Below are 25,954 nucleotides of genomic sequence, written 5' to 3'. Positions count from 1 at the left end.
TCCATTCCATTGCCTGTCAAGTTCTAGATAATTTTACGTAATTTTGACTCTTCACTAAACTTTTAAGTTACCAGTACAATCCAACATATTTATTGGCCTGTGGAGTCTCAATCTGTTTACACTAATGTGTAAAAAGGGATTAAAAGTCGCTGTAATCAGACAGGCTATATTTAAGACAGACGGTAAAAATAGCTGCGGGGTCCTACGCTTTTCTGTTGCTACTCCCGGGCCGGCCTGGCCGCGCAGGCGCAGTGACCCGATTCACCATGCCGACTGTCAGCGTGAAGCGCGATCTGCTCTTCAGAGCCCTGGGCCGGACCTACAGTGAGTGCGTGCCCTGCATCTTGGGTCCGCGCCTCTTCTGTGGGCCTGGGACGCCCTCCAAAATAGCATGCTGGCAGCATTCACGCCGCCTGCGCTGCAGGTGGCTTTGGGTGGTTTGGGACTGATGAGCGAGGCGGTCGGCTTTTCAGAGCCACTTCGTGGAGGCCACGGTTGAGTCGTCCGCTTGTGCCCGCGCTCCGTGTCATTCGTTCGTTCGTTCGTTCATTCATTCTGGCGCTCCCTGTCATTCACTCATTCATTTTTCTTTCGTTCAGTGTAGGGTGCCCCTTGCGCGCACTGCGCCAACGTTGGAACCGGGGTGCCGAATAGGAAGAAAGCTCGGGTTACCACCCGCCTGTAAACAGTTGAGCTCTGTGAGAACTCAGTTTGGAAGGGGCGGAGAGAAAGAGTTTGAGCGGGAGGGAGGAGATGGGGTTTCGTCTGTCAAGTGTTTATTATTTATTGAGTGCTGTGTATATCAGGCATCGTTCTTAAGAACTTGGAAAGGCGGCTCTGCGCGTGACACCTTTGAAAGGAGCACATTTTCATCCCGATGAGTAACGCAAACAGTAAACAACACAATAACAAGATAATTTTGGACATAGAAAACGATCAAGGAAAAAAGCAAGATGTTAAAAGAGTATTCAATAGGAATGGTAACGCGGATTCGAAATCTGAATGATGAGTCTATTCAGTTGGCTTTGTCTTCACTCTGAGTTGGTCTCTTCTTCAGTTCTAAAATCATAGCCCTGGGGGAAGAAGGGAAGTACTAAGACACGTGGAGCTGTCCAAATGATATCTACTCCACCCCGTAATGTTCAGCTTCAATAAAGGCAGTAGCAAGTGAATTGTGAGAGCTATTTTTTTTTTTTTGGTATTAGATATCAAGATAAAAAAGTCCTTACCAATCTTGTAACAGGTACAGCTTGCCAGAATAAGATATTGTTACTTCGAAAATAATGTTAGCCTTAAAAAACATTCCTAAAGGTATACTTTCGGATACCACCTGTTCTCAAAGCATTATTCTCCATTCTAAGTCCTTGAGAGTGAAGGTAATGAATGCCCTTATGCTTTGAACTTGGCTCTAATTTCTTACTCACTTTTTATGCTCATTTTCTTATTTTTGTAAACCATACTTTTACTACTAGGATATAATATGCCTGAATTACACAAGCTGTTAGGTGGCAAATGGTTGTTCAAACCCACATAGAATCAGTTGCCAGGTCTTAGTCAGGAAAGTAAAAACTGATTCAAATTTTTTTAAATTGTGAGCTTTGTAGCTACCTGCTATCACCTGTTTTTTTTTTTTTTGTTTTTGTTTTTGTTTTTTTCCTTTCTGTCTTTCTTAAACATATTGTGAGTGGTCAAGTCAGCTTGATTTTGTTGTTTGCTTTTTGAGACTGGGGCATGCTGTGTAATTCAAGTGGCCTTGAACTCACTATGTATCCCAGACTGGCCTCTGACTTGAGATGATCCTGCTGCCTCAGCCTCTCAAGTCTGGAATTACAGATGTGCAGCACCATGCCTGGCTTGGTTTTCTGTAAAGAGCGTATGTTAGCTACTGGGCTTTTGAGAATTTCAATCCAAAAGACTGATATTATTGAGATGTACATCAGGCAAATTAGAAATAATACTCATTATTTTAGTTTTTCAGGAATGTGGATTGAGCTCAAGTAATTTGCAACACCCAATGCCCTTTGTTTTTTTATTTTGAACAGGGTTTTGTTAAATTGCCCAGACTAAGCATGAACTTTCCATCCTCTTGAGTAACTGGGATTACAGGCTTGTATCATGGCATCCAGATTCATCATTACTTTAGATTGTGGTCTTTCTGGAAACCTTTTAAGTGTCAGCTGGAAAACTATGTTTAGAAAAACATTTCGAGCCCTCTTGTTTCTTTTCTTTTTTCTTTGTTTTTATTTTCAGATTGTGTCTTATGCCGTTCCTGTGCATATTCTCTTATTTTAATTCATCCAACAGTCTCCTGTTTACCTAAAACTGGGATCTTTTTCCAGTCACCACCATCTTTCTTTCTAGCTGTTTATTATTGTAGTTATTTGGTCTTTGCTTTCTTTGGAGCAGTTTTGTTATTCTACCTTCTTACTGCCTTTCCTATTTTTTTTGCCACTCGTGTTCTTATTAACAATTTTAATATCTCTTTCAATTCTGGCCATTTTGGCTTGGTATAATGGTTGGCAGTACTGCCAGAGCCATCTGAGTGTATACAAACCCTTGAGATAAGGTGTGTCAGTTAAGTGGAGAAAATTATTAATGTTATTCTTGGATCTCCTTTGCAACACATAAAATATAGCTTTAAGGAATAAAACAATAATTCTGATTAAATATATTCTAATAATTTTATACAGTTTGGCTAATAATCATTTAATTGCCTATTACTGCACAACAAATTATCCCTAAGTTTAGTGTCTTAGAACTACAATCATTTGTTATCTTGTGTAGTTTCTTTTCTTTCTTTCTTTTTTTTTTTTTTTTTTTTTTGGCTTGTTTAAGAAAGACTCTCAGTATGTAATTGGGGCTGGCCTGGGAACTCACAATTCTCCTCCCTTAGCCTTTTAAGTCATGCACCCAACTTTTTTTGTAGTTTCTGATTGTCAAAAATTGGGGCGTGATGGTTCTGGCTTTGTGTCTCATCAGGTTGTAGCAAAGCTGTCCCTCAGATCTATATTCATCTCCAGGCATCATGGACTAACGAATCTACTTTTAGGTTGATTTAAGTGGTTGTCACAGGCCTAACTCCTTTCTGATTTTTGACCAGAGGCGTCAGGTCCTTTCATTTTGACTTTTCCTCAGGATTACTTACAAAGTGATATTTTGTTTATTTCCAAGTGACAGATCTGCGAGAGCAGGCAAAGCTTCAGTTAAGCAGAATTTGAAGTTTTTAATAATTTCTCAGAAATGACTCTAAGGGGAGCTTTGTGCCCTCCCTGTAACTTGCATTTAAGATAACAAGTTTACCCTTCTGGTTTCTTTGCTAGAAGAAAAAGTTATATTTAAGGCAGGAATTGTTTTTATTATTCCTTATATTCCTGGCATCTAGTAGAGTGTCTGCATTTCCTGAGTGTAGAAGTCCAGTGTCTGGGTTAGAAAACTTGTGTATGTGTTTATTTTAGTGATTTTTGTTTGGTTGTGTGTTTTGGTGCTGGGAATTGAACTCAGGTCCTCAGCCATGCCAAGCATGCACTCTACACTGAGCTCATCCCAGCCCTGGCTCAAGAGCCTTAGACAGTGTTTTATGAAAATGCACTGGCAATGATGGTTTGTGTTCTAGTTTTGATAATCTGAAAATGCTGTGGTAGGTGGCACCGCATGTGGGATAAGGAAGAGAACTATTAATTGTAGACCCATTCCTGTGGGGGACAATGCCAGGTCCCTTATCTGCTTAATTTCATTGAAATCTTTCCAGCAGTTCCATGTTAAAGGTGTAAAAGACCACTGTGCAGAGGATTCAGCTGTAGAGTTCACAGAGGAGCCCAGCTCTCAGAACTTAAGCAGGAGCCCTCATTGCAATGCTTCAAAGCCAAATATTCAAGTATTCGGCTGCCCCGAAGAATTTTAAGCTATAAGATTTATGTGCCATTCCTTTGTAGTGCCTCTGTGAATTCGAGCCTGTTTTCTATTTGATCTCTACTGAACAGTTTTTCTTTTGTTTTCCCACAAGTCTATGCAAACTTCTCAGCATTGATAACCTAATCCTATTGTTGATAATTAGGATAATCATCCCATTAATGGTTTGGTTTTTCAAGTTTTTTGGCAAGTCTTTACTTTCTTTTTAAGTGGTCATATCTGATACCTGAATTTTAGAATGGTTCATGTAAGGGAATTAATAGGAAAATAGGATTTACATACAATATTCATTTTTGCTGAATAGATTAAAATTAACAGTTTTTTTTTTTTTTTTCTCTACTAGCTGACGAAGAATTTGATGAACTATGTTTTGAATTTGGCCTGGAACTTGATGAAATTGTACGTATTGGATATATGCTTATTTTTCAGATACTCTGTGTACAATTTTCCTTTCACAGGTTTAATTTATTTTAATTAGACAAGGCTTAGTCATTTTGGGGCCATGGTAATTTCTGTATTGTTACTCACTTTTTCTTTTTGGCTTGTTGTAGACTTCAGAGAAGGAAATAATAAGTAAGGAACAAGGTAACTTAAAGGCAGAGGGAGCCTCAAATGTTGTTCTTTACAAAATTGATGTCCCTGCCAATAGATATGACCTCCTGTGTCTAGAAGGATTGGTTCGAGGACTTCAAGTCTTCAAAGAAAGGTAAGGACCTATGTTTACTAAATACTTCGCTGAGTTGGGTCTCTTCCCCTGTCAGTACCACTAGCAAGTATGTTTAAATGTCTACGGGTGTGCAGTTTAAGTCCACTGTAATGGGATGATTGGAGGGTGACACTCAGGTGTATTGGAGCCACTTGAAATTTACCTAAGTTTTGACCCTTTTGTTTTAGAAATGTATTTTAAAAGTGGAGATTGGTGTATTTTTATTGCTTAAAAATTTTGTCAGCAGATTTGTGTAATTTCCCTCAATAATCTTACTGAAATGCATAGTTCATTGGATTTATAAAAGATTGGGAGGAAATACAGAGGAGGCAATACTTTGTATAGAGCTTCCTAACTGGAGTATCATATGATGGTTATATAATCTTGGACATGTAAATTGGCTTTTATAGTTCCAGTCTGTTAATTTATGAGGAAAAAGGTTTTTAAGGCCTCTTCAAACTCTTTTATTAATATAGAATGCAGTGAATTTATAAAGTAAGAAAATTGAAAAAATAGCTATGAAGGATACTTCTGTTTTTGATTATTTTTATAGTATCTGATTTATAGTTATGAGTAAAAAAATAAGAGCTCCTGTCTGTCAGGCTAGATTCTGAGTTTAAATAAAATCTTCAAATGAATGATGCGATTGGCCATTTGGTTCAGGTGGTTACAATTTTGAGGTTGACCCAGTTGGTTCTGTTCATGAATTAGGTGCTAATATTTTAGGATCAGTGATAACTCTTTTAGAATGTATTTCCCCGACCTGCCTGATCAGAATCTGTTCTTCAGTAGGCATCTGATATGATGTTTGTTTGAGACATGGTCTCTATGTATTTGAAGCTGGCCTCAAACTCATGGCAGTTGTCTTACCTCAGCCTCCTGAGTGCTGGGATTAGAGAGACAGCACTGTGCCTAGTTGTCTAATTGAGAAAGTAATTTAAAGTGTTTGAAACTTAAAAATATAGTCCGTGGCTCTGCAGCACCTGCAGCACGAGAGAACTTATTAGCAGTGCAGACTCTTGGCAGATGTGGTGGCCAATGCCTGTAACCGCAGCACCAAGAGAGGCTCCCGCATGAGGATCACAAGTTTTAAAGACCTATCTGGACAGTTTAGTGAGACTTGTCTCAAAAAAAAAAAAAAAAAAGGATTAGGGATATTGATTAGTGGTAGAGCACCCCTGGGTTCGATTGCCAGTACTGTGGGGAGAGGAAGGAAAAAGGAATGCAGACTGTCAGTCTATTTCAAACTCGCCGACTTGGTCTGTGCTTGACAGACTTCTCAGCCAACTGTACTTGCACTGAAGCTTAAAACAGTAGTTTCTAACTTCTGGTCATAAGAATTGCTTGGAGATGCCTTCAGAATGCACCAGTTATCAAGTCTTCGTCTTGACTTTTCTGTTTCAGTAGGCCCAGGACCAGGTAATCTTTATTTTTAGTGAGTACAATTTTTCTTAGAAGCCCAGAATCTTATTGGTTACCATAAAAACTTAAAGATTACCTAATTCACCCCCTTGAACAATGCTCTTGTTGATGATGTTATAGCCTTTGTTGGGACTCCAGTGATCAGAAACTATTTACCATGAGGCATTTTGTATCATTTGTTTTGGAGAGTTTTAAATGTCAGAAATTTGTTATTGTTTTAAATTATTTAATCACAATTTGACATTCTGTTATTCAGCTCATTTCTCTAATCTTTTGATTTTTGTGTACTATTTGGAAGCAAAGAATAGCATTGATTTATTAAATGTTTTGGTTAGTTATGAGTAACTTGACTCCAATATTACTTTAGGATAAAAGCTCCAGTGTATAAACGGGTAATGCCCAATGCCGAAATCCAAAAGTTGATTGTCACAGAAGAGGTAATAAAGATACATTCTTACTTTCCCCTTTAAAATCTTCTTTTATGTATACACCTGTAAAGTAGGGAGGGAAAAGGAATAAAGCTGACCTCTTTGCCATTGTGCTTTGCTGTGATCATTTGCTAAAATAGGCGTGTTTTTTAGACTCTGGCCATTCAAAATTTGTTAATTTATTACCAAGACGAAAAGAGAACAAAATACCTGTTCTCTGTAAATAATTTGGGAAAATATCCAAATGTTTATTAAAAATGTATTTGAGGGCTGGAATCTTAAGTCAGTGGTAGAGGGCTTGTTTAATAGCTGCAAGGCTCTAAGTTCAATGACCAGCACTGCAAAATTAATAAATAAATATGGAAACACACTAGAGGTGTGGCTGTTTAAATTGTGATATATCCATGAAAGTTTTCAAAAGAAAGTTTGGGGGATTATTTTGGTAAACATATGTCTATGAGCAAATTTATTTAAAGATTAATCTTTAATATTTCCTCAATCAGTAAGTTTTCACAAATCTTACTGTCTTATTGGTTAAATCATTAAATATATATATTTATATATTTGTTTGAATCAAAATTTGTGTGTACTTCCAGAAATGTAGCTACCCTTCTATTATAAGGTATTATTACAAAGAAAAAGGCTTAATATTTATTGTTTCTAACGGAATTGTGAATTTCAGACAGCTAAAGTACGCCCTTTTGCAGTAGCAGCTGTTCTCCGGAACATAAAGTTCACTAAGGATCGCTATGACAGCTTCATTGAACTTCAGGAGAAATTACATCAGAATATTTGTAGGTTCGTGGCTTTGTCTTGCTTCCTCCTTCTCTCCTCCTTTACCATTTCCCTGCTCCTTTTTATCCCTTCTGCTGTCCCTCAATCTGTCTCTCTGCTTTTCTTCTGCAGAATTTTTTCAAAGCATTTTTAATAATATGTTATATAAGAGTTTAACTTTGCTTTCCTATACATATTTGTTACTGTTGTGTTTTTCCTAGTGCTGGGGATTGTGTCTAAGGCCTTTACACTGAGCTACAGCCCCCGCCTTTGTTTGTTTTTTTACTTTGAGACACGATCTTGATAGAGTGTCCAGGCTAAGCTTGAATTATCTCCCCTTGTGCCTCAGCCTCTCAGAATATCAAGATTAAAAGTGATGCAGGATTATAGATGTGTGTCACCATAACCACCTTTGTTGTTACTGTTCACAAATGGCAGATGTATAGAGACTATGTGTTTTGAGTGCTGTATCAAGAAGAATTAGCTAGTCCTAGTGGTTTTTCTTTAACTTAGTTCAAATTATTATTTTTTTCATCACAATACACTGATTTGTTAGGTCATAGGATTATAGGTGATTATCTTTAATAAGTCTTCTGAATGAAAGTTATATCATTTTTCTTAAAAAATACACCAGACTTTTTAAATTATTAAGAAAACATGCAATTGTGGAAATTCAGGTTGGTGCAGAGAAATAGACAAAAGTGCAAGGAAAGGAGACACCACACTCTGGGTCTGAATCTTGGCTTCAACAAAAACCAGCTGAACAACTTTGGAAAGCTACTTCTAACCTCAGAATTTCTGTTTCCTCCTCTAAAAAGTAAGAATAAAGATACTTGTCCAAGAATCAAATGAAATGCAGAGATTGAATATTATATTAAACATAAGTGTGTAAGTAATTTTTACCTAAGGAACAAGGGCTGGACAAAAAAATCTTGTCCTGGATTCTAAATTAGACCAGCAAAGTAAGGTTTCAAGCATTTTACCCTTGGTTCAGGTCCCCTCATTTTGAGGTTGTCACATCCCTTCATGGTTGCACAGTACAACACTGTATACATTTTGGCTTTCATGAAAGTTTTCATGTAAGAAATTGGAGGTAAATTCACAGGCTGGCTCGTTAGCATTCAGCAAACCATTAATGAGCCTCTACTATTATGTGCCAACTAATTGTGGAACAAAATAGCCTCCTACCATGAGTCCTGCCATCTTGGAATTTATAGCCTGGTGATCTCTGACACTGCAGTTAGTCTTTAAGGTCCCTCTGGAGTCAGAGATGAAGCTGTAATACTTGTGCTGACAGTATGAGACCCTGGGCTGTCGTGACCTGACTGAGCCTCAGTATTCCCAGTAGCAAAGTGGCGACGGTGCTGTCAGCTCATAGATCATACACGTGAGGAAACAAGCACAGCACTTGGCACCTAGCTGATAGCTGACACTGTTAGTTTCGTTACATGCTGTCTTTTCCTGGGGTAGTAATGTAGGTTAAAAACGGTGTTCTGAAGAAAGCTCTGTTAACATACTCCTGTAAATACACTGCTTGAGTGTGTCACTGGCAATCTAACCCTGTGTAACAACCAAGAAAATCCATACCATAAGGACATACTTACCTTAGAAACAAATTTGAACTGAATGTGTTCTGAGACCAGATCACAGGATCAGTCTGAGTGTTACCTTCCTTGGCAGCAAGACACTGATAGTTCTGGTTTCCTCCTCATTACGTTACCTGGGGGAAGATAACCTCTGACGCGCAGGTCCTTATTTATAAGACCAAGTAAATATCCACCTCACTTTCTCATACTTAGGAGGATTCAAGCAGAGAAACTTGTTTCTACAAAAAACCTTTCTAATCTCTAGAGCTTTATGTATAACTGTTAGAAACTTTACTGATAAAAAGTTTTATTGGAAAGAAAAATCTAAAGTGAGCAAAAAACAACTGATGGCATGCCCATCAATTTCTAGAGGAATAAAAAAGAAAGGGAATGTTCACTGACATTCAGTCTGTTATAACTTTTCTGTAATGCCTTTAAAAGTAACATATTATCTTGAGAAAGAAGGGTAATCTCTGCAAATAAAATTGAGCAGCTTCATCTGCCATATATAACTTCTTACTGTTGCCAGGATACTTTGGGTCTGCATATCCAGTGTCATCTGACAGAGCCTTAAAAGCTGCACGTCGTGCGGCCAAGGAGGGTGTCTCATGCTGCTCAGTGTCCAGTACTCACCTCATAAACTTGAGGACATGCTCTTTTCTCTTGTGATGCTGCTTTGTCACTCTGGAAATGAGGGAGGAGTCTCTTCAAATTACTATTAGTGATTATGCTACTACATGTAAACCATGGTAATTTGAAATATCAACTAGCATTTTATAAATGGAAAAAGCTTTTGGCTTGATCTTATTTTTCAAATGAGTATGATAAGCTGACAGCTAAAAATTGATTTTGCATGCAGGCAAGCCTGCATCAATAAAGAAAGTTGAATTTAAAATGACTAAATTTTACTACTCTTACATTGTTTCTCATATAGTTCTCTGTAGTGCAGTGAACTTTAACCCAGTAATTCCTGAACCCCTAAAAGTCAAGGAAGAATGCAAATTCTTAAAATAAAGTATTTCAAAAATTCTAAGAAGAACTATTCATTTATTGATGATGAGAAACCCCCAATTTTTTTTTGGTACCAAGGATTAACTAAGGACCTTCCACTGATCAGGCAGGCACTTATGCCGCTAAGCTAAATCCCCAGCCTGAAACCCCAGATTTTAGGCAACATTCCAAGTTTTGTGTTAGTCCCATATCTCATGTTTATCCAAAGGTATATTGACCATTATATATATCGTGAATAAAAACAGAAAAGTAAATTTTTATTTCTTAATAATTACAGTTTTGTTAGCTGTAGGGACTGGAGAAGTGCTATGGGGAGATGAGATGGAATAGGGACAGGACAGAAAAAGAACCTTAAATATTTTCTTCTGTGGTGAAAAATGTTTAAAAATAAAAATCAGGCCTGTTACAGTGGTACATGACTGTAATCCCAGCTACCTGGAGACTGAGGCAGGAGGATCACATATTGAGATTAGTTTGGCCAACTTAGCCAGGGCTTATCTCAGAATTTAAAACAGGGCTGGGGATCTAGCTCAGTGGTAGAACAGTTTTTGTTTTATCCTCAGTGCTGAAAAAAGTAGGGGTGGGATGTGTAGGGAAGGAAGGAAGGAAGTGCAAAGGAATTGAGAAGGGAAAAGAAAAGAAAAAATGAAAATACACCTGAGGTTGGGTCCAAAGATCTCTTTTTCCTGAAACATATTTGTTCAGATAATTCCAAAATAATACTTATTTGCAGTCCATTTGTCCATATATACTAGCTTGCTTATATGTCATTACCTATATATAAAAATGTAAGATACTGAGTTTCTGATGAAGCTAAAGCTAGTAGGAGGTCAAGCTAGATTGTCTATTTTGGAAAAATTTATTTTAAGAATAAAAGCAGAGACATTTCTCCAATTCAGCTGTGAGCTCTGTTGTATGTAGTATATCTGGAAATAATGAACTTTATTGAAGGGGAAGAAAGGCATATATCCTATTTCTCTGGTATGCTAGAGTCATTTCCTGTCCATAAATCCTTAATGGTCTTTTTAGTGAACTTGGGAAGTTTATGTTTTTGTAGCTATATATCCACTTTGTCTAAGTTATTATATATTCCCATCAAGTTGTTCATGATGTTTCCTTATCTTTTCAATGTTTGTGGCATCTATAGTGATGCTTCCTCTTTTATTCCTTACTCTTTGCCCCCCCTTGATCAGTGTGGCTAAAAATTTTATCAGTTTTACAGATTTTTTTTTTCAAAGAAAGAACTTTTGATTTCATTGATTATTTTTTCTTTCTGTTTTTAATTGATCAAATGATATTTTTTCTAGGGCTAATTAGTTTCTACTTTCCACTCTTGGATTTGGCAATTGTTCATTTATCTAAACTAGTTTGCTTTTTTCATGCCTGATGCCCAGTTAAGGGAGGAAAGGTCTGTTTAGCTCTCAGTTTGTAGAGGTTTCATTATCTGCTGACTCCAAAGAAGGGTGTCAGGGTGTCTTGGCCAAGGACAGCGGAAGCAAGAAGGGACCTTAACAGCATCTTTCTGCCCCTTTTATGTCCTATCTATGTTACTGGGATTAGAGTAGTGCCAAACCAATCAGACTGATTTAGTAATCACATACCCTTAATTCCAGCATTGCACCATGAATCAGTCACACATTCTAGAACTAACCTCTTATTTATTTATTTATTTTTGTGACAAGGTCTCACTATGTAATTCAAGGCTGGGTTGGCCTTGAACTCACTATGTAACCTAGGCTGGTTTTGAACTTGTGGTGATCCTCTTGCCTCCTAGGCATGCACCCAACTAGATCCAACCTTCTGATAAAGCCTTACCTGTGACAGCAAGAGGCTTTTAGGGGGACATTTAACACAAGCCATAACATTATTCAAGTATGTATATTACATCTTGTTGTAGTTGGGGGTTTATTATTGTCCATGACTAAAATAAGTAAATGTCACTTTCTTTTACTTGCCAACAGTTCTGTTCAGTCCGACTATAGCTGTTAAAGTTGAGTTTGCCAGTCTTGGAGATTGACCAGAATTTAATACTATGCACTTTATGTTTCATGTGTATGTTTGCATGCAAACATATATGCATAAATACTCAAATACATGTGTGCATACGCATTAAACTTAATTTTAAGAAGTCTTACGAACTTAGGTTTTGACCCAGACTCTTTTTGGATTGACTGTTAGGCTTAGAGTCAAATATGTGACCCTTAGTGTTAAACCTAGGTCTTCAGGCTTTAATGTACTATTAACATTTCCCTACTATGGTTTTCCTCTTTCTTTTTCTTTCATTTTGTTATAAATTCCTAAAATCACATTAAATCCTTTTCTGGAGGGCAGAGGGAGGGAGTTGAGACAGGGTCTCGCTGTGTAGCCCAGGCCAGCCTCTACTCACAGCGATCCTTTTGTCGAAGCGTGGGCAGCCTGGGAACTGCTGGGATTGCAGGTGTAAGCCGCCAGTCTGATTTCATCCTTTTTAGACAAATCATAGAACTGAAACATAGCTTTTGAACTGTCACACATTAAACTTTAGGCATAATTTAGTCAGCCATATGTGCTTGCTGGCAGACGGTGAGAGAGAACAGGTTACCTGCAGGTGAAGGCCACGCTGCCCCTGAAGCTGTCCTGTGATGAGGTGCTTGGGGAAGCAGAGTGGAAGGACTTCGCTGCAGCTATTGAAATGTTTCTGTAACGTTATCCTTTCTCACTATTTTAATGCTTTCCAGAATTGTTAATTTAACTTGAAGATACCATGAATAGCAATGGGCTTCTTAGGGAGGGATTTAAAATAAAAATCTGAAACAATCTCTATAATGTAGAGTTTATGCTGTGGAATATTCAAATCTTTCTCTCCTTTTCCCTTCCTCCTTTTTCTCCCTTTTTCAATATAAAGGAAAAGAGCATTGGTTGCTATCGGTACCCATGATTTAGATTCTTTATCAGGCCCATTTACTTACACTGCAAAGCGTCCTTCAGATATCAAATTCAAACCTCTGAACAAGACCAAGGAATACACCGCCTGTGAACTGATGAACATATACAAGGTAAATGTTCATTTTTGTTATTCAGCAGCCTTGTGTAACTCATCAAACACTTTCAAAGTCAAGTTTTAGAATGAATACTTTTTACAAAATTACAGCTTCTGAGCTCTAATCCAATTCATGTGATTTAGAATGAAGCCTAAGTCTCAGTTTTGTTTATTTTTAGTTTTTTAACCTCTGGGACGATTTTAACATACAGCTAGAATTGAGAATTGCTCTAGAAGCAGGTTATAACCACAAGGTAATTTTCACATTTGTGTGACATTAAGGAAAGTAAGATTTCGCATGTGTGTGTCTGTGCGTGTGAATACTATTACCTCTGTACTACACTAATAATACTACATTATTAGTATAGAGCCCAACAGTAAAAACTAACTCAGCTGTCACTTCACAGATAGAAATGGTGAGTATAATTTGGAAAAAGGAGCTGTTATCCTTGGCCTGCTTTGCAAGAGGTTTCTGTTTATCTGAATAGTCTTGAGATGGTTTGCATCTTGTTTATTATGATATAGGAATACCAGTGCAAAACTATCTTCACTCTTAAAAAATGACTCAGTTGTGTTTTTCTGTTTCTCCACTGGTGAGAAGAGATATTAAGAATTTTGCTTATATTAGAAAATGTTAAAAAGTTCAGAGCTTTCTATGACTATGGATGTTTTCATGTTCTTATGATTTTCCCTCTCTTTTTAATATTACTTTAGGGTACAAACTAAACTACAGATTAAACTTTTGGTTTAATTTTTTCCAGAGTGACAACCACCTTAAACATTATTTACATATCATTGAAAATAAGTCCCTGTACCCAGTTATCTATGATAGCAATGGTGTTGTCCTTTCAATGCCTCCAATCATCAATGGTGAGTTACTATTTCATGAGCATCAAGGCTTTTTACTGCTTCTTACTCATTAGCATTTTTATAGATTGTCAGTGGACTTGGCTGAATTAAACAGATTTAACTTGAGAGTCTCAGTTCTTTTTATTTTAATAGTTTTTATTCTCTCAACCTTTTATTCATAAATTTTATTCATAAATGTATAAATATTATTTATAAATCTTTAAATACTTACGTGAATATTTTCTGCTACCAGACAGAATTCTATAATATTCTTCCCAAAAATGTTGATGTTTTAGTTTTAGCAATAATTTACTTCGTTAAATTAAAATTCAAACTCCGTCTTGCCGGTAGTTTTATAGTTAAACTAACACTTTACATTTTTTCCTGAAGTCTATTTTGTGAGGCAATTTTGAGACTGTTTACATCTTTAATGGTACTTAAGCCATAGATGTTTGCCTTTGTGGAGTGGAGAAAGAGGTTTAACTGATTAACAATGGGAAGGAAAATCCTGTTCCTCAAAATCTTAGATTATAAGCAGCTACAGTGGCTAAGAACAGGACTCTTGAGTTAACTAGGTCTAACCTTAACCTAGCGTCTAGTCATGGTCAAGTCATATTCCAAATCTTAGTTGTGACTGCAGTTATGTTGTAAAAATGTGATGAAAATTAAATAAGGCAATGCTTTCAGTGAAGGTTTGGTGTTACTTTATCTGTATTCTCCAATTTAAAATGGAGTAAAAGTTTAAAGTAAAAGTTAAGCTGAACTTAGTGGCTCACACCTGAAACCCCAACACTTTGGGAGACTGAGATAGGATCACCCTGCCTAGGCAGCTGAGTGACTCAGTGAGACCTGTCTCAAAAGGGTAGGTGGGTTGGGGATGTGACTCCGTTCAGTTCCTAGTACTGCAAAATAAATGTAAAATAAAAGTGGGTACCCCGATCTCTAAGGTGTTAATGTTATGTTGTAAATTTAAAATGTGGTTTTGCTTTGTTGAACTTTGCAGAAGTTGTTTCTAAAACTGGTTGTTTTATTGCTATTGTTTTCCATTCATTTCAGGAAATCACTCCAAAATAACAGTGAATACGAGAAATATATTTATTGAATGCACAGGAACTGACTTTACTAAGGTAAATACTTTAATTCTATTTTTGTGCTTTGGATAGGATAAATTTTGTTTTTTGACCAAGATTGTATGGTTAAAATTTAAAATATGTTTATTTTGTAAGTGGAAACATCTTTTAGTAATTTAAAAATTAAAAAGGTGCAGATATTCTGTACCTTTATTTACGGTGCTTTTGTTAATTCAACAGATGTTTAGTGAGCACCTAATGTCTTTCCATTGCCAATAATGACTTATGAGTTTCTTGACTTCAAACAACTCTTACTCTAATAAAAGTTAGCCATGTACATTTCTATAAAGCAGAGACTAGAATAAGTCTCTAAGGAGATCTGTGTGAAGTGTGTGTCTTCACTGGCTTGATTTAAATGCTGAATAATTTGGTACTTACATGTACTTACTAAGAATTTTTTAAAGAGGAACTGGCTATAAAGTTTCACTTGGCAAACTGATAAAGAATTTATGCACACAAAGGTATATAGACCACACAGACTTGTGCTCACCCACTTTTAGTCACTGCCTATATTGCGTTGAGTTGCTATGAAAGCTTTCTTTTATGGACGTGATTTTTACACATGTTAAGTAAAGCATAGAATGAGATGGCACTTAAGCAAATTAGGACAAGCAAGCTTGAATGGCAGAAGGCTGACTACAGAGAGGCAAGTAAGTGCATTCACATAGATCTTACGGGATTAGAGACTACTCAAGGAATTTCATTTATAATTTTACTTACCAAATTTACTGTAGAAATATTGTAGTTTAATACAGATTTTACTGTTTAAAGTTCTTCAAACAGTAAATTCATGCATTGATAAACCTTAGATGTCTTCACTGAAGCCTGTATCAGTTAGATATACATAAAAGCAGAACGCACTCCAAGAAAGCTGTATTTCCTCTAAGAATACTTTTCTCACTTAATAAAAATTATTTGGCAAACTTGCATGAGTCTTGCTACATCGCCTTCTGTGTGTTTTGCTTTTATTAATGCACTTGATCCTCATGGCAGCAGATGAGATAGGAACTTTTTTTAATCTTCACTTAACAGATAAGAAAGCTGAGATGCCAAGAGGGTAAGTAGTTTGTCCTGAGTCACAGTGTTAGCTGTTGAGCCACTTTTCAGGCAGTCTGGCTTCAGAGATTTATGAAAGTGATAATATTTACTCCAGTAATGAGCCACTTGTCTCTTGAAAGCTGGTGACCAAAGGGTGGGGGAGGGAGAACTAAATGATTCGTCTCAGTCATGGGTTCAGAGAACTGCATGAGTGCAGAGCTCCTGACGATAAGAACAGCCTGCACCTGGGTTTTCATTCTGCTGCCTTGCTTGGAATGTATGTGTAAGGATCCATTTTCAGATGTTTGGAGACTAAACTGTACTAAATATTCATTACTATCTGAGTGAAGAGAGAATATATTTATAGATTATAATACTTACTTTTTCATTTTGCAGGCAAAAATAGTCCTTGATATTATTGTTACCATGTTCAGTGAATATTGTGAAAATCAATTTACGTAAGTTCCTTCAGCATTTTTATTGATGGCCTGCTGTTCTAAAGCCAAGATACTAAGGTCTTAGACTAAATATGATGATGAAAAAGGTTCCTGTAACTGGAACATAGGTGTGTTTGGGGAGATGAAATGTATGTCTAAATAATGTAATAAAAAGTGGAAGTATTTTAAATTAAAAGTTTTGCCTTTCTGGCATTTTCAGGAGCAGGTTCCAGCCAGCTGAGGCAATCTGGTAGCAACAAAATATAAGCTGGGTTTAGGGATCTTTGAATTTGAGAACGTAGAAGACAAAGGACAGCAAAAGAAACAGTGAGACAGAGGGGAAAACCATATTTAAGAGTGAAGTGTGTTCCATATATATATTAGATTTTTTTTCAAAGCATTTTTTTTTCTTTTGGTACCGGGGATTGAACTCATGACCTTGTACTTGCCAGGCAGGTGCTTATGCCACTGAGCTAAATCCTCAGCCCTTCCAAAGCATTTTTTAAGTTACTTAATAAACCTATTTTGCCCCTCGTGTATATGAGAATCGCCGTGTATTCCAGAGTATTAATTATATTTCAAAGTAAATATATAAGCATGAAATGGCTGAAATTACATATATCAGCTTTTTTAAAACATTGATTTACATTTCAGTGGTTGGTACCAGCTGGCTTTTTCTCGGGTAGCATACTACCCTGGCAAACCCTGGGGTGCACGTCAGTATTGCTGAGGAGTCCACATAGGGTACATACTTTGTACTACTGGAAAATAAACTTTGCTAAGTGGAGACTACCTAAAGGGCCAGGAGAGCCTTAGAAGATGGGACAGTATAGTTCACTGTGTATCGCAGCAACAAGGAACCGATTAGAGATGAGTGCCCAAACTGCAAGCTGGAACCTGCTTACTGTCATAAAGGCCAGCGCTATCCTGTGTTTGCTGTTAGCAGAGGCTGAACTGCTGAGGCCGTGGTGGGGCCTCTCAGTTTGCGTGCTAACAGGGCACTGCCTGCCTGCTCTGGCATGCGTGTGCTCCCCCGTGTGTGCTGTTAGCAGAGGCTGAGCCACTGAGGCAGTGCTGAGGCCTCTTGGCTTGCGTGTTGACAGCTCTGCCTGCCTGCCTGCCATGAATGCCATGGGTTTGCCACTGCTGGTATCTGAACAGCAGAGTAGGATCTGATAGATTTAATGTGTTGTGGCTGGAGTTATGAATAGGTGAAAGAGTTACTAACTGTATACATGTCTGGAATTTATGATCCGTTTAAAAAAATTTTGCTTTTTTTTTCCCCAAAGGGTTGAAGCAACTGAAGTAGTTTTTCCTAATGGAAAATCAAACACCTTTCCAGTAAGTATTTAAGAAATGATGAGTAGTGGTGACAGTGCTGCTAGTCATGGCAGTCTGTGTTCTCCCATTAGTGTATCCTGTAGCCTTTACCAGGTACACTGTGTGCATGGTGTGGGGTTAGTCCTCACTACAACCTTGTGAGGATGGGTGCTTTCATTAGGTCTTTTCTAGAGGAAGTTTCTGAGACATTGAAATGTTAAATACTATTCAGTTACTATTACTGTTACTATTACTGTTCAGTGGTGGGGCTAGAATTTAAATTCAGGCCTTCTAATTGTGTCCGCTAACATACTTTTAATATATAACATACTTTTAAAATATAATATAATAAAATTATATTACCGCAGTTCTTATTATTCATCTTTCTGTTAACTAGTAACAGGAATTTTATTCTTAGCCCTACAAATCTAATTAATCTTTTCACACTTGAATTGACAGTTGCAGGAGGCCATCACTATACAGTGAGTTAGTAAGGCTACTTTAGTAGGGGACATACTTTTAATAGAAAGCGTCATTGTCAAGATGCATGATCTTGGTAAAAAGCATAAACTCGTATTAATTGATTAGGACTTGTCATAGTCATTTAGTTATGGTTCTAATTAAGACCATTCTTTGATGAGTTCTTTTCGTTTGGATTTGTTACTATTCCCATCATTTATGAAGTGAATCAGAGCCTAAGCCTTTTAAAATAGATAAAACCTGCCAAGATCAAAATCTTCCCTTTCCTGAAAACATTAGTGTTTAGCATCATATTTTATTCTAAAGTATTAGTTATGAATCAAAATAAAACATATAAACCATAGAAGGTATAACTACAATGATTTGGACAATATCAGGGTTTTTTTTTTTTTTTTTTTGGTAGTTATTAATCAGTTAAGTTTTGCTAACTGATAACAAAGTTACTCAAGTAACTCAATGGCTTTGGTAACAAGCATGCATTGGTTTTTTGATTCTCTCTTGTCTAAGGCAGCTTAGCTAGTCTCTGCATAGTTACTTGGTGGGTTGAGGAGCAGGGAAATGGTCTGAAATGACCTTACTCATGTCTACTCAGAAGTGTGTTAGGCAAACTCTGTATCCAGCCCAAGCTTGGTTGCAGGGTTCCCAGGAAGTGGAACCTGGTGCTTAAGTGCTTTTCAAGTATGATGCCCTGTTAGCCAGTGCCTGCTCTGTGGCTGGGTTTGAGGGCTGGAGGGGTAGACACCGTCCCCATATGGGAGGATCTGCAGTGTCACATGGCAAGGCCATTGAAACAGAAGAAGAACCTGTGGCTGTTTTCACAGTTTACTTCATTAATAGTTGGAATTAACCAGGGATTGCTTAGTTGGGACTTATCTGGGAGAACTTCTGCCTTTAAAAATACCTGATTTGAGAAATTTCAATATGAAGAACTATCGGATGTTAATATTCAATATATACTTTGGTTAAAAAAAAAAGTTTAGAAATTTGATGCACTTTTCCTGTTGATGATGCTTTAAAGCTATCTGTTTGTATTATAGAGGACATGAATTTGGAATGGCAGCCCATGGGAAAGGAATCATAAATGACTGTTTTGGCTTTTGCTCATTTATTTGTTTCTAGACTTAGATTAGAACAACTCTTAGGTTGTCTTCCTGAAGGGGAGGTGTCTTCAGGGTGAAAACTTGTTCTTTACGTGAAATAGCCCGTTTTCTCAAAGATTTTGAAAGTTCTTTCTAACCTTTTATTACTGTATGGTAAAGAATAATGCGTTGGAGTAAGAGAACTATACATAAATGGTAGAGTCAGAAGCTAATCGTTTCTGGTGTGAGCTTTGGAATTGAGCTCTCTCAATTTGTTTAACGGTTCATTACTTCATGCTTATATTCACTTACTAAATATACCCTGAATGCTTATCTGATAAGCAATTTTTCTGAGCATTGGGGATATAACACCACTTGGTTTAGGACTAACTTCATCTAAAATTCCTTATTTATGAAATGAGAACAGTAGTCCTTTGCTGGGAGAACTAAGTGAGATTATCTTCAAAGCGTGTCTTGTGCTGTTGGCTCACAGTAACTTTTCAGTAGAGTTGTTTTGTTTGTTTTTATTGGTTTATTCATTTTACTATTGTAATTATTAGCATCGGGTCTAGTGTCTCCCAAACTCCAATGTGCATTCATTTCACTGGGGATCTTGCTCATGTGCAGATGGGGCTTTAGTACGTCTGGTGTCACTGCTACTGGCTACAAAGACCTAAATCTGCTTTTCTTACACACAGTTGATGCCAGTGCTTCTGCTTCGAGAACATTCTGGGTATCAAAACAGGTTTTAAAAATACAGCATTTTTCTAGTGGCTGTTAATATTTTAGAGAATAATTTGGTGATAAGTATTCATAAGTGTATCCAAAGGCAAAAGCCTGAATTTTATGTGTGTGTGTTTCTCGTCTAATATTGTAAAATTATGTGCCATTTGACAGGGACAGGTATCAATTTGTAGTCTCCTGGAGCAGATTGATAGGACTTGATCACTGTATTTTCCTACTTAGGAGATGTTAAGAGAGAACTTTGTGTCATGGACTGTGACATTTAAATTATTCTTTCTTGGTCATACACACAGCTATTTGCTTGAGATTGAAATTGAAAATCTTATCCAGGATTTGGGAACATCTTAAAAATGATATAATTTACTGGTAGGGAATGGGGAATAGCCATCTAAAAGAGAAAAAATATTTGACGTTTTACATTATTTCCAACATCTGAAAATTATCTGGCAAGTAGAATGTTTATATGTGAGCCTAACAGAGTACATTTCTTCTTCTATGATAATGTTTTAAAACATCAGATTTATGTTTAATATGTGAAAGGGTAATACAACTGTGATTGAGCTGTAGAGTTTAAAGCTACATGTCATGGGGAATGATTTTAGCTTTCTTTGTCTATGTAAGGACCTGGCTTACCGGAAGGAGATGGTGAGAGCTGATCTAATTAACAAAAAGGTTGGGATCAGGTATGCTTTGAAATTTTAATTTATTTACTTACTATTTGGGAAAGTTCTAAGGACAAAGTACACACAAGTCTAATTAATTTTTCCTGAATGAGTGCTTTGAGAGGGTTTTGATGTCCTTCAGAAAAAGTTAAGAAATAATAGAGCATCAGCTCGGTTACCTGTTATCTCGTGGAACTCAAAAAGAGAGGTTGCTGTAGTGGCATTTTAAACCAACATGTAGACATGTTTTTTACATAATCCAGCAGTGTGTGTGGTTTACACATTCCTCTTTCAGAGAAACTCCAGAAAATCTTGCCAAGCTTCTGACCAGGATGTGTTTAAAGTCAGAAGTCATAGGCGATGGGAATCAGATTGAGGTGGAGATCCCTCCCACCAGAGCTGACATCATCCATGCATGTGATATTGTCGAAGATGCAGCGATTGCTTATGGATATAACAACATTCAGATGATTCTCCCGAAAACATACACCATAGCTAATCAAGTAGGATTGCACCCTTAAATAAATACTCCTTATTGTTAGTAACTGATTGTTGAATACCAGGAAGGCTTTGAGAAAAACAGAATGTAGGAACTAAGCAGTATTTGGATATGCTTTGCTATGAGAAGCATTTGCTATGGAGAGGATGCAAAACAGATGCTCAGGTCATTAGAGTGAGCTAACTGAAAACCTGTAATGACTGGTTCTTTGAAGGAAGACAGGTTTTGAGTGTGGAGCCTTTGTTGAATGTTTAGGTGGGAGATTCATTTTCTCAGTTTGGGCCCACAGGCAGAACCTGTGTGCGGGGGAAGCAGGGGGCGTGCATGTGTGTCATAGAGGGTGGTGGTGTTAGGAAGAAGTTAGCAAAGGAGAAGGGTGGTTTCTTCCAGTGAGAAATTTTGCATGAATGTCTTTTTAAAAATACAGATTTTATCAAAGCGAAATGAACTTTTCCCCCCCAGTTTCCTCTTAATAAGCTCACTGAGCTTTTAAGACACGACCTGGCAGCTGCTGGATTCACTGAAGCGCTCACCTTCGCTCTGGTATGTCTTGAAATGTAATCTTTCTGTTAGCTGAATGTTTATTTTCAATCTCTAAATTATTTGCATTGTTATTTCTTATATGAGTTTATAAAATCTAATAGACTGCTAAAATTTCGAGGTTCTAGCAGTATAACTGTTTCTTGAGATTGTGTAATTTCTGGGAAAGAAATGGTGAAGCGTTTCTTTTCATACTTGTAGGAGAAAATAAAGACCTCCAGTGACGGATGCAAAGCATTGTGTAGTTTTGTGTAAGTGTTAAGGGTTCACAATGAATTTCCTAACCAGGTTTATTAAGTTAGAATATTTGGTCTTAATTTGGTTGAGGCTACTAGAGGGCAGCCCACTAGATGCCGCCCTGGTTAAGGTCTTGTGGGCTGTTCCACATTAAACTTATTTCTTTGTCTTTGAACATGCTCACAAACATTTGCTTTGAGTTGAAAAGCTGACATAAAAGGCCCAAATCAGGAAATGAATTTTATTACAAAATCAGAAAGAAATCTCCCTCCCCCATCAGCTTGACCATTGAAAGAGTCCAATGTGTATGTAATTTGTAGGCTTCTCTCTCTTGCCGAGCGTTTCGGGTGCAGGCAGTGTAGTTCTTGAGTATTCAAATCAGTTGCAATTTAATGGCCTGTGGTAGGAGTAGAAACTGCTCCCACGCCAGTCAACTCCAGCCCTGAAATCCTTGTTTTTTAGATTATTTAAGGGACAGTGTAGATATTTTAATGTGTACTTTGATTTTCCTTGTGCATCAGTCATTCGTTCTGCCTCTGTAGTCAGAGCTGTCAGGATGCTTTCTTGTGCTGTGCTTGGACCTGGCTTTAGGATCTTTCCCAAGAGAGCATGGCAAGAATCGCTAGAGCTCACGTTAATATAAAATAAACTTTTTCTACCATTTCATTATGCTGCAGTGTTCGCTGCCTACTAGGTGATTTTTGGCCTGCCAGTGCTTAAAGGCCACTTTATAGACCTCTCCTCTCATGTAGAAACAGGCATTTTCTCTTTTGGTTTTATGGGTGCTTAGCAGTTTGTTATTAGGAACTTCATCGAGTTTGTGCAAGGGACATTAAATGACATCGTTTGAAAGACCACTGGGCAGTGTTCAGGCCACTTGAATTCACTTGGTCTTGTCACCGTGCCACGGACAGTGTAGGTTTAGTGAGGATTATATGGGTAATCAAAACAGAAAGCCATGGGACTACCAGGGAGGGAGATTTCTTAGGAATCATTCCGGATATGTTTATGGAAGAGGAGGCAAGGAGTCATTCAGGTAGAGACTGTAGGAGTGGCTGCTTTGTGCGGCTGGGAAGGCATTTCTGTTAAAAGCAGGCAAAAAAAATGTAAGGTTTATGGAACAGGTGGGGAATCAAGAGAGTAGACTGGAAAGATGAATGGGAAGCTAGCTTAGAAAAGACCTGCATGTAAATTATACCCCCATCTCCACATGAAAAATTCACTTCAGCTCACATCATGGCTGGAATTCGTAATAACTGTTAATGCCAAATTCTATCTTCTAAAGTCCTGAAATTAATGAATTATTAAAAATAATCTTTTTAAGCTTACTACTGATTTACACAGCATATTGCTGTGAACCATTTTAGGTTGATTGCTAACCTCACATACTTTTAAAATTAAATTTAGTCATTGTTTTTCCATATTGATAATGTTTTCTATGTGCTTCTTAGTGCTCGAAAGAAGATATTGCTGATAAACTTGGTTTGGATATTTCTGCAACAAATGCAGTCCATATAAGCAACCCTAAAACAGCTGAATTTCAGGTAAGAATTTTCAGTAGGTAAGATTTAGGGTAAAAACCAAGAGTTGATATGTGAAATGGGAAAACTTCAGTTATTGCACATTTCAGATGACGTATAATAGCTTTTGTAAATCTCTCCTTGAACAAGTCGATAGTTTGTTCTTATATGCTTTGCTTATAAAAATGCTTAAAACTTTTGGGTTTTTTTTTTGGTAGCACTCGGGATTGAACCCAGGGCTTGCACATGCTAGACAGTTTTCCTTATCACTGAGCTATACCTCTCAAACTCTTAAAACTTTAAAATAATCATTTCTTGCTAGGTATGGTGGCATGTACCTATAATCCCAGCACTTGGGAGGCTGAGGCAAGAGAATCAAGTTTGAGGGTGGCCCAGGCTACGTAGCAAGTTCAAGGTGAATTACTCAGTGTGAATTACTCAGTGAGACCCTGTCTCAAAAACCCAAAAAAAACAAAAAAGATATTTCTAGTTTGAGGGTAGATCTCACATGCTTTGTTCTCTTTATTTGGATGTTTTTCCTGACCGTTCCATGTTGTAACTGAATTTTTACAAACGCTTGTCAGATTTCATGACTTTTCTATTCATTTATAACCAATCAACTGATCCCTGGTCCTGGTATGTCCGCAAGTCACTCCCTTCAGAACCAGCCGTTGCAGCACATCTGACCTGCTCCCCAGGTCTATCTTGGTCACTGCCTAAGCTCGTTGCAGTTTGATGTAGAAGTGAGGAGTCCTGAAATGGGGTGATTCTACTTTAGAGATGAAGTTATGAGTTAATGTTGGATAATTTGGGTTACTGATGAGGATTTTATTAATAAGTCAGTTCAAGAGTATTCATCTTTGCTTTATTAGTTACTTTAAATAGTCTCATCTATTTTATGCTAATAAGGTCTCACTGTATTTTTCTTACATATGCAATTCTGTATGTTTTTAAAACAGGCCTCAGAGAAAGCTGTATGTTAGAACTAGAAGGATCTTTTAGGAAGTTACCTGAACTCTAGTTTGAAATAGTTTCTTTGGACCTTGTGGAACTAGGTGGCAGGATTAATTTTTTAAAATGTAAAATTTCTAAAATTGTTTAAACTTACAAATCCTATATTTTATATGTAGATGACCTGTGATACATTATAGCCAGACTAATATTTACAGAGTGATTTTTTTCAGTAAGTTTTAATGGATTTTTACTTGCTTACTCCAAATGTACTCTACTCCAGTTACGTTTGTTAAGCATGATAGATTTCTTTGTATGCGGTAACTGTTGAGTTCTTTGGAGTTTACATCCTATTATATCTATTTTATATAAATGGAAGAACAACAAACCAGAGATGCATTAAATATCACTGTAAATAACTAGGCTTAAAATACTTACTAGCCCATAAAATATGTTAGAAATAAGAGAGTCTTTTACACTTAACAGATTCTATATTACACTTGTGCTTTACCAGTAGATATATCTTGCCCCCTTACTAATATTGCTGCCAGGTTCATGTATGGTTAAAGTAAAAGTTATTCATGGACTTGTAATTTAGTTTCTGCATAATTCCCATTTTGGACTCTGCTTACTGATAGTAGATTTGTTCATGAATGCACATGATAGAGCCAGGCGTGGCAGCACACGCCTGTAATTCCAGCACTCAGGAGGCTGAGACAAGAGGATCACCATGAGTTCAAGGCCAGCCTCGACTACATAGTAAGTTCAGGGCCAGCCTGAACTACATTGCAACACCTTGTCTCAAAAAAAAAAAAAAAAAAAAAGAATGGATATGGTAATAAAAATATGATTATTGGGGCCAGGGTTGTAGCTCAGCAGCCCAGGTGCCTGCCTGGCAAGTGCAAGGTCATGAGTTTGATTCCCAGTACCAAAAAAAAAAAAAAAAGAATTGTGGACTATTACTTTACATTCCAAGTAACTAACAGTAAGATTAATTATGACCTTCAAGTATCCAGTCACTTCTGTTTTTCCGCTCAAGTTTTTTTTGTTTCTTTGGTTTTTGATGGTTTGAGTTAGGATTCAAATGAGGTTAGTATTCAAAGTTGGTTGCCATGATTCTTATTAACTATAATTAATGTTCATCAATCTATACCTCTCTCTGTCACTCTCTTCCTTTCTTTTAGTTTGTTAAAAGAAATGAGTCATTTGTCCTCTAAGATCCCCAAATGTGGAATTGGGCTGACTGTATGCCAGTGGTCCCCTGTATTTCCAGTAAACTGGTCATTAGATCTAGAAACTTCGTCTGATTCAGATTTAATTTTTGTATTAATGTAATTTTTTATGGTCAGCAAATAGTTTATGTATAAAATAGCTAAAAAAATTTAAGAAAGTTATTTTCAAATCTGCGAAGCCTATCTTGGTATTTTATGAAGTTAAACTTCCATTTGCTTTTTAATCTGCCTGTCTGCTGAGGATTTGTTCTAAGGCCCCTACTCGGTAGATGCCTAAAACCAAATGTATTTTTTCTTGTGCATAAATGCCTGTGATAAAGTGTTATTTATAAATTAGACACAGTAACAGGTTAATTATAGTTAATAGTAAAATATGGCAAT

The 25,954-nt window shown here is 37.1% G+C and overlaps 1 protein-coding gene across 3 annotated transcripts in view; it reads left to right on the top strand.

Moving 5' to 3' along the window:
• Positions 1-192: 192 nt before the first annotated feature.
• Farsb (phenylalanyl-tRNA synthetase subunit beta) overlaps positions 193-25,954 on the top strand; it is a 58,303-nt gene continuing 32,541 nt past the window's right edge. The window contains exons 1-14 of one of the 3 annotated variants that reach the window (XM_063245849.1): positions 193-324; positions 4,253-4,308; positions 4,461-4,615; positions 6,405-6,474; positions 7,148-7,263; positions 12,721-12,871; positions 13,617-13,725; positions 14,761-14,831; positions 16,269-16,330; positions 17,599-17,650; positions 20,554-20,615; positions 20,890-21,097; positions 21,556-21,636; positions 23,322-23,414. In XM_063245849.1, the coding sequence (XP_063101919.1) occupies positions 267-324; positions 4,253-4,308; positions 4,461-4,615; positions 6,405-6,474; positions 7,148-7,263; positions 12,721-12,871; positions 13,617-13,725; positions 14,761-14,831; positions 16,269-16,330; positions 17,599-17,650; positions 20,554-20,615; positions 20,890-21,097; positions 21,556-21,636; positions 23,322-23,414 (1,344 nt within the window). In that variant the 5' untranslated portion in view covers positions 193-266. Of the gene's footprint in view, positions 329-4,252; positions 4,309-4,460; positions 4,616-6,404; positions 6,475-7,147; positions 7,264-12,720; positions 12,872-13,616; positions 13,726-14,760; positions 14,832-16,268; positions 16,331-17,598; positions 17,651-20,553; positions 20,616-20,889; positions 21,098-21,555; positions 21,637-23,321; positions 23,415-25,954 lie in introns of all 3 variants that reach the window. The other 2 variants (XM_003463987.5, XM_063245854.1) reach the window with 2 other exon arrangements.

This window comes from Cavia porcellus, unplaced genomic scaffold (genome assembly GCF_034190915.1).
Source record: "Cavia porcellus strain 051 isolate PalLab524CR breed Dunkin Hartley unplaced genomic scaffold, mCavPor4.1 scaffold_1, whole genome shotgun sequence".
NCBI lineage: Eukaryota > Metazoa > Chordata > Mammalia > Rodentia > Caviidae > Cavia > Cavia porcellus.
The sequence above is the reverse complement of the archived record's forward strand: the minus strand, read 5'-3'. Positions and strand labels throughout refer to the sequence as shown.